The 14,877-nt window shown below is 38.0% G+C and overlaps 1 protein-coding gene across 17 annotated transcripts in view; it reads right to left on the bottom strand.

Moving 5' to 3' along the window:
* The window catches only part of obscn (obscurin, cytoskeletal calmodulin and titin-interacting RhoGEF), a 57,273-nt gene that overhangs the window by 15,861 nt on the left and 26,535 nt on the right, over positions 1-14,877 (bottom strand). For 4 of the 17 annotated variants that reach the window (XM_023336060.1, XM_023336061.1, XM_023336067.1 and 1 more), the window contains 20 exons: positions 14,546-14,812; positions 14,062-14,328; positions 13,570-13,836; positions 12,890-12,964; positions 12,412-12,474; positions 11,957-12,052; positions 11,339-11,401; positions 10,258-10,524; positions 9,852-10,118; positions 9,213-9,479; positions 8,572-8,841; positions 7,072-7,338; positions 6,614-6,892; positions 6,092-6,349; positions 5,685-5,951; positions 5,259-5,531; positions 2,283-2,549; positions 1,794-2,069; positions 1,080-1,352; positions 696-986 (listed from right to left, as the gene is read on the bottom strand). In XM_023336060.1, the coding sequence (XP_023191828.1) occupies positions 696-986; positions 1,080-1,352; positions 1,794-2,069; positions 2,283-2,549; positions 5,259-5,531; positions 5,685-5,951; positions 6,092-6,349; positions 6,614-6,892; positions 7,072-7,338; positions 8,572-8,841; positions 9,213-9,479; positions 9,852-10,118; positions 10,258-10,524; positions 11,339-11,401; positions 11,957-12,052; positions 12,412-12,474; positions 12,890-12,964; positions 13,570-13,836; positions 14,062-14,328; positions 14,546-14,812 (4,620 nt within the window). The remainder of the gene's footprint in view (positions 1-695; positions 987-1,079; positions 1,353-1,793; positions 2,070-2,282; positions 2,550-5,258; positions 5,532-5,684; positions 5,952-6,091; positions 6,350-6,613; positions 6,893-7,071; positions 7,339-8,571; positions 8,842-9,212; positions 9,480-9,851; positions 10,119-10,257; positions 10,525-11,338; positions 11,402-11,956; positions 12,053-12,411; positions 12,475-12,889; positions 12,965-13,569; positions 13,837-14,061; positions 14,329-14,545; positions 14,813-14,877) is intronic. The other 13 variants (XM_023336076.1, XM_023336077.1, XM_023336064.1 and 10 more) reach the window with 12 other exon arrangements.

Raw genomic sequence — 14,877 nt, 5'->3', positions numbered from 1 at the left:
TGCACCTTTTTTGAAATAATTTTAACTTTCACTTAATTTCCCATTCATATGCATTGATGCCCATGATTTTGTAGGCCATAATATCACTAAAAACATTTCTGTATTTTCAATATATATATATATATATATATTATTGGTCTGATGTTACAGTCTTATTTCCTGAATTTTGGATCTTCAAGAACTATAAGACATTGAAATTAACAGAAATAAATACTTTAAATCTATTACTCTGTGTGTAATGAATCTAAATAAGAATAAATTTTTTAAGAGAATTAACATAAACTTTTAGATGATGTACATACTGAAATGAAATTAATCTTTGACTCAATGAACACAATAACCCTTTGAATCCGATGCTGTGCGCAAAACATAATGGAATCAATAAACCTGGAGTTTCACTCCACATCCTTTCTAATAAAAATTTGATTGAGATTCATTCTAAAGACTTTTTAAAGGCATTTTAAAGATGAGTATAATTGAAACATTATTAATAGTTTATTGATAATAAAAAACCCCATTTGATTTAATTGTTAAAATTATCTTATCCTCAATATCTTGTTTGTTATAATGACAGCATCATTACAACATAAATCTTCACGCCATGCAAAACAGTTATTTAGAAGCAATAAGCAAATAGCTATGTCTAATAATTGAGTGTGCAATAATATTTTAGCCAAATGTATTTGTCCACTCACCAAGCTGTACTGTCAGAGGAAGCTCAACAGGCTCTCCAGGTCCAGCTTTGTTAATTGCTGCCACTCTGAACCTGTAGCCACTCCCAGGCACCAGTTTTTCCACAACAAATTCTGTGTTGCAAGCAGGTTCAGAATGACATGGAAGCCAGAGGGCGCTGTCTACAAGTCGCATTTCCACTCTGTAGCCAATGATAGGACTCCCTCCATCATGAAGAGGAGTAAACCAGGAGAGAGTGACAGACTCTGTGGTTTTACGGAGGACTTCTGGATCCTCTGGGGGGTCAGGTACAGCTGTTGGAGTGATACACAAAAGGTTGAAAATACACACAAATCCCCCTCCAAAAAAACTACAGATTCATTGCTTCTTGTTTATTAAAGTCTTACTGATGATGGTTAGCTTGGCCAAAGAAAGTGCATCCCTAGCTGCAAAAGTAATTTCTTGTTGGGGCATGAGTGGGGCCTGTCTCAGGACAAGGCAATAAGAACTGCCGTCAACCCTCATGGCCCAGAGGTCACTGGGTTTGAGTTCAACTCCATTAGCGTACCAGGTCACATCTGCTGCAGGAACAGCCTCAGTAAGCTTAACACAAAACTCAACCTTCTCTCCTACAGCAGCCACTTTGTCCTCCAAACCCTGCACGATCTCCAGTTTCCAGCCTTTAAACAGAAATAAAAACACAAAGTGATGCTGAAAATCTTGGTGATTAAAGCTTACGATGCAGACAGGTTTATTTATGTAAAATTATTCACACAAAGTACATGTATTATTTATGTAAAAATTACAGACTCAATTCCAGAGTTCTAAGTTTTTTTTTTTGATTAATTCAGGAAAGACGGAAGGAAAGATGGAATAAACAAAGGAAAGAACGAAGGAACCATAAGTTTACCAAAGGAATTTAATTTACCAAAGGAAAATAAGTAATGGCACAAGGAAAAAAAAGACCAAATGACATTAATATAGTAAGATAGGAGGGAAAGAAGAAGTAGGACAAAGAATGGATAGCTATGACATTCTATACATTTGGTAAAACACTGAAATTAAATTGTAGACTTTTTCAGCCTGTCTAGAGATCCAGAATTTAAGCAAATTGGAAGCACCTTTGACAGTGAGCTGGGCAGAGGTGGAAGTTGTTCCAGCTTTAAATGTTACTGTGCAACTGTCTTTGTCATGCAGATCTTTCAGGAGCAGCAGATGACGTCGACCATTTTCAAAAGACACAATCTCTGCTTTACGTGATTCCTTCACTGGTTTTCCATCAAGAAGCCAGTGACAGTCTTTGCTCTCAGGGCGAGAAAGGGCACACTCGAACAATGCTTCGCCCCCATCAAATGTTTCCACGTTTTCCAGGCCTTGGACAATGTTAATGGGTTTGGCTAGAGAAGTGGAAAGACAAAAATATAACATTAACAAAAGAAGACGCTTAATAGATATTTTTAACCAACAATGCTGTAAAATTCAGATACATAAAGCTCTTGTTGAAAAGGGAATACATTTTGTAAAAGCGGCAAAAGATTTGCTTAGGAGTTCGACCAAGACAAGGAGATGTTTTAAAGGCTGTTGCCCTTTCTATGTGGAGGGAAGCTCACCTTCCACATGAAGTGAAGCGACCACAGAGGTACCCTCTGCCTCACAGGAATACGTTCCCGTGTCAGCACCGGAAACACGGTTAATGTACAAGCGAGCAACAGTCCAGTCCTGCTCCACTACCACCCTACGGCCATCAGGCTGCAAAAGCTGCCCATCTTTCCTCCACTGAGCTTTGACTGGCCTGGAGAACTGGCAGATGAACTCAGCCGGTTGGTTTTCAACCACCCAAAGGTCCTCCATATCGTTCACCACCTCAACCATGGGATCTGTGGTCAGGGTGAGGAGTTTTGTGGGGAGTTGAAGGAGGTGATATTGTCAGGACTTAGCCATGAATGATATGACAGGGGCATGCCAAATGATGTAAGGGCTTTGTAATCCCCCAAAACAAGTTCTTATGTTATTATATTTTATAAGATTTTTTGTTTTGCTTTTGTTCCACTAATGCACTTAAGTAAATATGCTGTACATACAGATGGGGATTAAAAAGTCCCACAGTGCTGGCAGCAGATAGGAGAGAAGGGGGTCACAAATGGACAGAGTGCCAATGCTGAACTCATGGGAGTTGCAGGAGAGTTAGAGGTTTTAGTGTTAGGGGCAGTGAAAGGACAGGGTATGTGAATGAGAGCATCTAGCCAGTCTGGATGGGTGGAGCAGCACGTTTTTGCTCTGTTCTCAGCTGAAGTCCAATTCATACATACCACATTAAGAAGAAATTTGCTGGATCTAAACAGCAAACAGATATCGCTCACTGTTTACAAATGTATAGAGTTTGGGCTGCACTGCTAACTTTATAATAATCACGATTGCCTGTTTTCTGTCTTACTACATCACAACACCATCCCCCCCTGGATTCCAGTTATTTATTTTTGCTGTTATCCATCAGAGCATACCAATCAGATTATTACTCTAAAAACTTTTCATCCACTATTTTACAACAAATTCGTTAGCAGTAAAGAGATTCCTTCAAAGAAGAAATAACCTTAGATTAACTAGCAAATAAATAAAGATATCAGTGCAACAAGTAAATTACAGTAACCTTTGTGAATAATATTGACTTCTCATGAGAGGACAGCTAGAGGAAAATATTTCCAATACACTGTTCTTAAACTACTTAAAGTTCTTAAAGGGGAATTAAAATTAGCTGAAGATGAAATTGGCAGCTCAAAGCTTTACAACAACTGAAGATCAAAAATTGGCCATAAAATTCTGAGTATGTCTGGATGAAATACGTTTGACTCAATCAAATTGAGTTTGCATTTTTTTTAATTAATACTAAGCGTTAAAAAATGTGTAGCACTGGTGGGTGATTAATGAAAATAATGTAGTTGTATTCTGAAAAATCATATTCACAATCGTAATTATCAGTTTGCCATTTCAGCAGCCCAAAATACATCACTTATCCAAAACAAAATACAAATGTAAAGCAAAAGTTTATTTGCAATATGGTTTTTCAGGACCTATCAAATAGCTGTGGAAGTACTCTGAACAGTATTTTTTACACCTCTGGTGTGGTGCTGCACCCAGTTGTATGTTTTGGTAATATCAAACCATACAGCATGAAACTCAACAGTTTAATTAATAGAATGTAAAACAATCTGGCTCATGCATGATTATGTGCAGGATTGCAAAAATATTTTAAAGTTTCTAAAAAAAATCTATAAAAAATAAAGAAAAATGTCACAAAGAAAAGCAAAATTCACTAGCATTTTTCTAATTTACTAATATTTATTCAAATACTTTGAATAAATATTTCCAGTTGATTTTTGTAAAAGACTGACAGCAAGTTAAAGTGTGAAGTCCTAAAAGTGCCGCAATGCATACATTTTTAAATAAATATTTAAAATCAAAATTAAAATTAAAGAAAAAAATATGTATATACATATGAAATATAAATATTTAATATACTGCTCAAAAAATAAAGGGAACACTTAAACAACACAATATAACTCCAAGTACATCAAACCTCTGTGAAATCAAACTGTCCACTTAGGAAGCAACACTGATTGACAATCAATTTCACCTGCTGTTGTGCAAATGGAACTTTGTACAGAACAAAGTATTCAATGAGAATATTTCTTTCATTCAGATTTAGGATGTGTTATTTGAGTGTTCCCTTTATTTTTTTGAGCAGTGTATTTTTGTGTCCAAAAGTAGTTTGAAACATACATTAAATAATTAAATGTGAAACAACTTTATCGAATGTCACCTCAATATTGATTTATATAAGTCTTAGTCTACTATGTCTGTAGTTGTTTTATAGATAAAGGCATCTACAATAACTTAAATGTCAAAAATGTATTATTTTTCATGAGATATATTTATTAAACAAACTAGGAAGCCACATTTAAAAACTATGTTCAATATTCAGCTATTCGTCTATTCAGCACCATAGAGCAAGTTTCATTTTGGAAAAAAGAAATCCATGGATTCAGAGGGTGGTGCGTAAAACGCTTCAAAACTTGTACAAACCAGGGTTGGGATTTGCAACAATAAGTAGCACGATAACAGACTTTGTACTAGAGCACTAGCTGCTCTCCCTGCTCAGTGTCAGCTGTATATCTTTCAGAGTGTGACTGTTAAAAACATTGATAGAATATTACTTATATAGTCTTTCTCTGCTGCCTGGCACAAAAAAAAAACAAGGAATGGTACCAGTTCTTGGTCCTGCAATTAGGGACCATTGATTTAAACGGTTAACGTTGCTAATCATATAGACCCAGTAGTTTTAGCCCACTGACGAAAATGCTGCATTGCAGCATACAACAATGGAATAACTAAATAAGTGCTCAAATAGTAACTTTTAGTCACACAAAATAATATGTTGGAAATTATCCATTTGATTCCAGTTCTAATTGTTGAATGACACAATTAAATAATTGGTTCTTGATTTGGCACTTTTAGAACTCCATACATAAAGAAAGTCAGAAATATTATTGTTTAAAATTCTACATTACTGAGATCCTTAAACAGAATACCTTTAACTAAGAGCTTGGCTGATGAGGTTAAGTTGCCCGTTTTGAAGGTGACAGTGCCTGAGTCATCTGTAGCCAGGTTCTTAAAGGTGAGTGTGTGGATAAAGCCCTGTTCCACCCCTATATCAATACAGGGGTTGTTCTCCAGCAAGGTGCCATCCAGCCACCACTGCACCTTACCAGGCGCCCTACCAGAAAGCTGGCAGGAGAACGTTGCCCATTCCCCAACAAAGACGTCAGTGGTCTTAAGACCAGTAACAATGAAGACTTCTTTCACTGTTGAGTGAAAAATACACACACATGCATACACTAAGTTTTAAACAAATTCATTATCAAGCATTGCAACAGTTTGACTGACAAAACCAAACAATTCAGCAGACAGACAGTAAACAATCAAGACAGACGTAGAAGGGACAGCATGGAGACTACCTTGCACTGCCAAAGAAGCTGTAGTGAGCTGTTCTCCTGCATCACAGGTATAGTAACCACTGTCTTCAGGTTCCAGGCTATGAATACAGAGTTCTTGAATGCGCCCCTCCTGCTTCATCTCATACTTCTTACCAGGTTGGAGGACAATACCTCCTTTCCTCCACTCAACACGGACACCTGGCTTAGACACCTCACACTGTAGAGTGATATCATCACCCTCTATGGCGTCCTGGCTCTTGAGCTCTTTCTTGAAGAACACTGGGGCACCTAGCGGATTAATTAAGTATATCATCAATCGGAGAAGTTGACAGAAACTTACAAAACTATTAAAAATGCTAGAGTAGGTATGTTGTTCAAGCCTATCTTGGTCCAGTTTTTAACTTAGACAGGAAACATTCTTGTTTTACCTTGGACAGTTAAAGTAACTTCACACTGTGCATCTCCAGTATCACAGATGTATATTCCTGAATCCTCTGGGACCAGGTTGTGAATTCGGAGCTGATGCACAGCACCGTTCTTCTTCAGGTCATACTTTATACCAGCTTGGATTGGCACATTGTTCCTCATCCACGTGAGAGAGGCATTGGAGTCGGAGATGGAGCAACTGAGTGTGACGGTTTCTCCCTCTGCTGCTGCAGCATTATGAGGTTTCTCTAATATTACCACTGTAAATATAGGAAACATAAAGTTCAATTGCAGTGATATGTCTTTTTTTAGAGTTCTTGTTCTAACTCTGACTTACATAGCATTAGCATTAAGTTATATATTTCCTGTGCTTTGCTGATATTACGTTTTATAAAATGAATAATTATTGTGAGTGGTAATGCTAATGATAATGAAAAGGACTAAAATGAAAAAAATCTGTTTAATTGTTGATGAAGATGTTTCTGGGCAATAAAACGCTAGAGATACGACGTCATCTATTTTACCTTTGGGTTTCTCCTCGACCAGAAGACAAGCCACACTCTTCTCCTCACCAACGACAAAGGCAACATCACCTGACTCATCTGTGGTTACCATCTTCAGAGCCAGTCGGTGAACTCTGCCCTGAACGCTCATTTGATTCAGATCATTATTTTGAAGGAGGTTGTCTCCAAGCCACCATTCCCCATGAGTGATGCCTACATGCGACAGCTCGACCTCAAAGATGGCGTCCTGACCAGTGGTCACGGTAACATCATGGAGCTCACGGACAATGCGAACATGCTCTGAGAGTGAATGTAAAGTGAAAAGTGAGGTTAAACGGATCTTTCATAGAGCATCACTTTCTAAATGTTAGTTTAGCACTGAGTATACAAGGTCCCTGTTTTACATTTAAATAACCTAAAAGGACCCTCCTGTACATACTAACTCTGTAAAATGGCAGATAATAAGGTGAAGTTGTTACCTTTAACAGTCAGCCTAGCAGTGCATTTCTTGTCTCCTGTGTCACATGTATATTCACCACTATCCTCCTTGACCAGCTTGCGTATCACCAGGCTGTGAGTGGTAGCTCTCTGCTGAATGGTATACTTCTCTCCCTGAGAGAGGACAGTTGAGCCCTTCCACCAAGTCACCTTACAGTCAGGGCTTGATGTCTCACAGGACAGTGTGGTCTCTCCTCCCTCTCTGGCCTCTTGGCTTTCCAGCTCCTTTTTAAAGGATATTGGTGGCACTGCCAGAAAGACCAGTTAAAGAAGATGAGCATTATAAGGCTTTTTAAGTTTTAGGAGGTGAACATGGCCTCCATGTAACACACCATGAACACATAAGGTATAGACTGTACCAAAAAGCAACAAACAACAAGAATAACATAGAAGATGACATAGCATAACAACACACTAAGACAGAACATGAAAAGAGGTCTCAGAAAACAAAACTTGGTTGTTTAGAAGGGAACCATAAAGTGGTGGACCTGGTCTTTGAACAAAATAAAATGAGCTAAAATATAAAGACATAGTCCAAATGCTTTATTTATCATGAGTGTACATTTCATACAAAATTGAAATATAGACATTCAACATAATTTTAACAGGTGTTAGTTCAAGAATGTTGTGATGGACACAGGATCATCCCCTGTTAACATACAGTATAAACCTGTATTTACCCCAAGCTGTTGACCCAGTTCAAAATCAACTGAGTTTCTGAAATTGACCACTTTACATTTCATGGAACACAACTGGTTATCAGAAATGAAAAATCCCTTCTTTTACAGGTTGGTAAATGGAGCATATGTTAGCACTAACAGGATATGACAACACCACTCTTCAGTGCTGAATCTGTTGACAGGAAGCTAAAATTATGTGAAAAAAATAAGTTTCTCAACTTTTCCATTTTGAAAAGTTCAATTATCTCAGTCGTGCAACAATGTGGATTAGAACATTCTGGCAAATCTTTATACATCTGACAGGTGAGAAAAGGTTTTGGTCACTCAGCAAGAAGCACAGTCAGAGACTTTTCTTAATAATGCTATCCTCACTAAACACGCTGGATGCTAAAAACAGTTTAAAATGTCCACTGCATAATCATTTTGCTTTTGTTTAAAAAAAAAAAAAAGAAATCCCGTTTAACTGGCGAGCTGTGAAACACTAACTGCTCCCTCTCACACACTTTTCCAGGTATGCAAGTGGGTCAATAACTGCGGAGATACTAGGAGAATCTATGTGAAAGAGTGAAAATTTTAGAAATATGAAAAAGAAGGAGATATTACAGAAAAAAAATGGCTATCAGGTTGAAGAGCTCTTGTAGTAATTGATCAACAATCAATTGATCAATTACTCCATCTTTATTATCTCACAATAATAAAGATGGAGAACATTGGAGAAAGGTCCAAATGATAACGATGAAGGAAACAATGTGAATTAGAACATTCTGTTTTAATTCTTAAAACTATTTCTGCCTTTCTTACCTCTGACTGTGAGAGAAGCAGTGGAGGTGTGGTTTCCTACAGTGAAAGTGACTGTTCCAGAGTCGGAGGCTGTGACACCTCTAAGTGTGAGGCTGTGCACCCGGCCCTCAGACCTTATCAGATTCATTTCATTATTTTGCAGAGGGACATCCTGGAGTTTCCACTGTATCTGTGGAGTCTCCTCATGAGAAAGCTGACACTCAAAGTGGACATCTTCCCCCTCATGAACAACACAGCTCTCCAAGAACTTCAAAATCAGAACCTCAGCAGCTACAGAGACATTACAACAGCACACAGATATTGAAAAGTTGAAACTGCAGATTGCAATAAACTTTAAAGATTTCAGCTTAGCTGTTATTGAAATCATCAAGTGAAGAAAAACAGCATTCTGGTGTGTCAATGCTTAGGAAGGATGGAGCACCACAAAAAGTGACAAGTGTTCCAGTTCAATGTCAAATTGTGTGAAGAGCTGGAGGACTTGTTAGGAAATGTGCAAGAATAAAACCTAATTTGCAAAATTAACGTGCATTGAAAAAAGGTCTCAAAAAATAACTTTTCTTAGAGAGGAAATTCCAAACAAGACAACATGATAGGGAATGTAAAAGGTGGTTGTCAGGGTGGTGCATAAAAAGAAATCCTACCATTAACATTAAGGGTTGCTGAAGTCTTCTGGAAGCCTGTATCACAGGAGTATTCTCCTGCGTCGCTTAGCTGCAGCTTATAGATAACAAGCTGGACCACAGTCCCTTCCTGCTTCAGTTGGTATTTGCTACTGGCTGTCAGCACCTTGTCACCACACCTCCAGACCACACTGGCTCCCAGTTTGGTGATCTCACAGCAAAAGCTAACAGACTCACCTTCCTGTCTTTCCAGGTTTTGTAGCTTAGTTTTGAAAAGGACAGGTTTGGCTGTGGGAAATTCAAGAAATTAAAATTATCAAAGTTAAGAAGAAATAAGAGCACAAGTAAAATTTTTATTTCATCACTCCTTAAAGTCACTATCAGTGCATTGTGAAAGTATTCTTTCCCATTTTGTCAACTTAGAACCACAAACTTATGTGTATTTTATTGGTCTATCACATAACCAGTCTGATCCCTGGTCTATCAAATAACAGGTGTTAATACTTTTTCAAGGCTCTAAAGAACACAGAAAAGTAAGCACCAGAGACAACATGTCACAAAGGTTTGGATCTTGAGCTTAGATCCTGATTGACTCAAATTTTCAGAGACAAAGGAAGAGCCCACTCAAGCTATTTGGATACAAACAGGTTGTAAACATACCCTTCACAGACAGATTTGCGGTGCTTTGATGTTCACCAGTGTCACAAGTGTAACTTCCAGAGTCCTCTAGTTCTACGTCATGGATTATTAGAGTAGCCAGGTTCTCTGTTTGTCTAATTTCATATTTTCCACAAGGGCAAAGGCCAAGTTCTCCTTTCCTCCATTCCAAAGAAACACCTAACTTGGAAAGCTCACACTGTAATGTGGCACTCTGGCCTTCTTCCACAGTCTGACATTCCAACTCGCGTTTGAAAAACACCGGGGAGGCTGAAGAACAATAAGAACAATAAGTAGTTATTTAAAAGTAAAGACAAGAAATGAAGAGGTAAATTGATGGGAGGAGAAATTAATACGGATGTGAAAAGACAGACTTGATGGGTGGTAAAGAAGATGGTCTGCACCGTACCATTCACAACAAGAGATGCAGAGCTTAATATGTCTTCTGAGCAGCACGAGTAGGTTCCTGTGTCTTGAGGAGTCAAATCAAAGATCTGTAGCTCGTAACGTAATCCAGTTTGTTTCAACTGGTACTTTTCTCCATGACTCAAGACTTCAGGCCCTTTCTTCCACTGTACAGGGACTCCGGGTTTAGAAAGCTCACAGTGCAGAGTAATGCTTGCTCCCTCCTCTGATACACAGCTTTCCAGGTCTTTATTGCATACGACTTGAACAACTGAGGAATCAATGGTTTACATAAAGTATTGAGTTTGATGTTTTGAAAACACAAGACATATGCTAACAAACCAGTCTTTTTTATTAGGTGTCTTACGAAGATTACATTTTTAGAAAACAACTGTTTTTAAATACAGACATGTACAACCAATAAACCTTTGTCCATCAAGCAGACTTAGCCTTCCTGGGCTATACCAAATACCCCACAGACAATCCACATAAACAACTAAGTAGAAAACACAATGATGAAAAAGCACTCCACCCACCCCTAACTTCATCTCTTCAGGGTCGACATGAGAATGGCAGTACCAGTTTAGACCACTAAGTGTCAGTACTACACATTCTATGTTATTTCTATGTTGGCCACCGGTACTGAGGCAGATTCTGCTGGAGGTTTAATGGGGAGTTTTCCTCTCCATTCTCACTACATGCATGAGCAGTATGAGGTATTCTTGTAAAGTCAACAACACACTATCATCATATCCTCATCCAGGAGGAGTGAATGCTCATAAAGTTTCATAGATTTTGTGCTGCATTACAACACAGAAAGCTTTAAGGCCTGCATACAAAAGGCTATCTGTAGCAGAAGACTGACACAGCACATCACTATGTACACACCTTTCACACCGTGAAACATGACATAGACAAAGCCAAGCAGACATGCAGCTCTAATTGTAACAAAACCTAGATCTGTAAAGTAGTGACTCAGTATGTCCCTGCCATCCCGGCATACAAGACATCCCCAAATAACTCAAAAACAAACTGACATAAATGTAGCACCAAAGTTTGATGTGGAAACATGAGTCAGGAGCTACCTTGTGCCTGGATTTTGGTCTCGTCACTCTGAGCAGCTTGTTTAACAGTCTTCTCGCCTAGAACTAAGCAGAACAATAATCTCACAATCTTACAGAGATGAGTTTACTGAACCAAATACAACACCAGCATGGAGCCAGGAGAGCAGACACAGTCAATAACAATGCACAGTTTAATGTTACTAGCTTACAACTCTGCCCTAAACACAGATGTTCTTTTGTTTAATGCAGACTGTAAAGTGTACAAAATCTCTAGGAAAAGGGAAAGCTAATAAATATATGTTAAAATATCATAGGCTCCTCTTTCGAATCTACCAAATTCAAATTCAAATTGGAAAGCAAAATTCATACCAAATTCAAATGACTGCAAAAAGCAGACAGTATTGCCAGCATGCCATGCAGCACTACAAATTGGACATAGAATTGAAACAAAACAGTAAAATACTGATGAAATACAAACACTAAAGAAGAAAACAACACCTTTTCTCTGAGACTAAATTGAACAACAATTATATGTTTTCCACCTTTGGACAAATTTTAAACATCTTATTTACACCAAAAATATTTTTCAACAAAGACTCTCACAGTATCCAACATATACGAACAAGCTAGTCATATTACCTTCATGTTCCATATCAAATTCTCTTGAGCTTCTCTGATTTTTCTCTTTCAGTAGTTGTGGTGTAGGGGCTTCACCAGTAGACGGCAGGTTCACAGCTACAATAATTAGGCACAATTGTAATTTTTATATAAAAATACACAAGCTGCATGAAGCACTCAAGTCTGGTCATTGGAGAAACATGGCCGATAGATGCAAATACTATTTCATATCAACAGTCAGCCTCCGTGCAAGAAACAAAGCAACCTTGAGAGTGCAGAAACCTGTGGATCTGTGAGCTGAAAACATGAAATAAATACACGCTAGGTATTTGAAAGTGAGCAATTCAAAAAGCATATGTAGCCTGGAAATGAGACATCATGTGAAACAGCCAAGTTACAAAGCAACACGTTTTAATTTGAACATGTAGAACATTTCTCAAGTCAACAAACAAAGGTGAAAATCTTAAGAATGTTACCTTCTACAGTTTCATTTATCTCCTGCTTCTTCTGTTCAATGCTTTTAACTTCACTCACCTTGACTGCAATGCAAGTGCAACACAAATAGTCACACTATAAGTTCTTTAAACTTTTGCTTTCCAACAAACAACACTTTACTAAAACAAAATAACAGAATCATACAACAAAAACAGCCATACTCTGAGATTGTAAAACATATTAGCCTGCAAGGCTGAAATTTAGATGCTTTATCCTCAGTCTGCTTTTATCAGAGCACTTAACTCAGAAAGCAGCACAATAACTTCAAATTTAAACTAAAAGAAATTGACTATACAGGAATATACACTTTGTATACATTTAATTTGAGCTTACATCTATTATAGACAGTACAGGCAAGTCAAAAATACAATTTAAAGGAAGACTCAACAACAAAGACACAATTATTCAACTGAACAAAACATACAACTCAGAATCACCCAACCATATTTTCTTACCTACCTTCAATTTTTTCTTTGGTCTCCTGAGTTTTGGGTTCTGGTTTAGCAGCAGAAGGAGGCGGAGACAGCTTCACAGCTGAAAGAAAATAATGCAGTCAGTGTGCCGTAACATATCAGATTATTCATATGAATTCATGAACTAAACACAAAACAATAGAAGGAAACATTCAAAAATGACAGGCAAACAAAATAACTGAGCACCAGTTGTACCAGCTTAATTGCACAGAATAAAAAAAAAAAACAAACAAAAAAAAACAAGTGATAAGTTTGGAAATATACCAACAGCAAATAACAGAAAGAAGAAAAATACTTTGTTAATTTGCGGAATTAACTCCAGAATTGTAATGCCATACAAGTGTTGCACAATGTTTTAGTCAAAACAAGATCATACAAATTGTCACAATGGTCAGTTCACCACAGTAAAACACATTATGTGACAAAAAACTCAAGAATTTGACATGTCAGCCACACACAAGAGGAACATAAGGCAAGCACACAAAAATAAACAACACAACCAAACATAAGAGCAACTTAACAAATTAAAAAAAACTACAGAGCAGATTCTAAACACTGACACTATAAATTTCATACAAAAAATCGGTCTATCAATGAAACTTCAGTTTTGCATATGGCAAACAAATACATTTGCTTAGTTAGGTTTCAAATAAATCCTCTTCCTACCCTTGATCTTTAGGTTGGCTGTGGTCTTCTGGTCTCCACACAAACAGCTGTAATCTCCACTGTCTTCTGGCACCAATTTGTTAATAATGAGTTCATTCACAGAGGCCTTCTGCTTTATCTGGTACTTCTCTCCAGACTTCAGAGCCTGTGATCCCTTCTTCCACTCCACAGAAACTCCAGGTTTGGAGAGTTCACAACGCAAAGTAACACTGGCTCCCTCTTCAGCCTCTCGACTCTCCAACTTCTGTTTGAAGGTCACTGGTTGGGCTGCATGGTTATTAGTTGGTATTTTGTCAAATGATATACCACAACAAATAGAACATAAACAGGCATACAGTACAACTCAGCTGAACACCCAGGACTAACATTAACAGTTAACACACTTTGATGACAGACAGGAACTCCAACCAATAACCTTAAACACATATATAAAAGAAAAAGACACTCAAAATAACTAGTTGTAATAAAACTAATGATAAATCCTCCTCCTACCCTTGATTTTGAGGCTGGCTGAGGTCTTCTGGTCTGTACACACACAGCTGTAGTCACCACTGTCTTCTGGCAATAGTTTGCTAATAACAAGTTCATTCACAGAAGCCTTCTGCTTCATCTGGTACTTCTCTCCAGACTTCAGGACCTGTGATCCCTTCTTCCACTCCACAGGGACTCCAGGTTTGGAGAGCTCACAACGCAAAGTAACACTGGCTCCTTCCTCAGCCTCTTGGCTCTCCAACTTCTGTTTGAAGGTCACCGGTCGGGCTGTGTGGTCATTAGTTATTACACAATCAATGGTATGTCACAGCAAATTTCACATAAACAAGCACAAATCACAAGAAAGCTGAACAACCAGGGATTACACTGACAGTTTGCCCATGTTGATGGCAACTCCAACAAACAGCCTTAAACTCATATATAAAAGAAAAAGACACTCAAAATAACTAGTTGTAATAAAACTGATAATAAATCCTCCTCCTACCCTTGATCTTTAGGGTGGCTGTGGTCTTTTGGTCTCCACAGACACAGCTGTAGTCTCCACTGTCTTCTTGTACCACTTTGCTAATAATGAGTTCATTCACAGAGGCCTTCTGTTTCATCTGGTACTTCTCTCCAGACTTCAGGACCTGTGTTCCCTTTTTCCACTCCACATGGATTCCAGTTTTAGAGAGCTCACAGCGTAAAGTAACAGCGGTTCCCTCTTCAGCCTCCTGGCTCTCCAACTTCTGTTTAAAGATCGCTGGTTCTGCTGCATGGTTATTAGTTGTTACACAATCAATAGCATGCCACAGCAAATTTTACATAATTTGCAAA

This window comes from Xiphophorus maculatus, chromosome 6 (genome assembly GCF_002775205.1).
Source record: "Xiphophorus maculatus strain JP 163 A chromosome 6, X_maculatus-5.0-male, whole genome shotgun sequence".
NCBI lineage: Eukaryota > Metazoa > Chordata > Actinopteri > Cyprinodontiformes > Poeciliidae > Xiphophorus > Xiphophorus maculatus.
The sequence above is the reverse complement of the archived record's forward strand: the minus strand, read 5'-3'. Positions and strand labels throughout refer to the sequence as shown.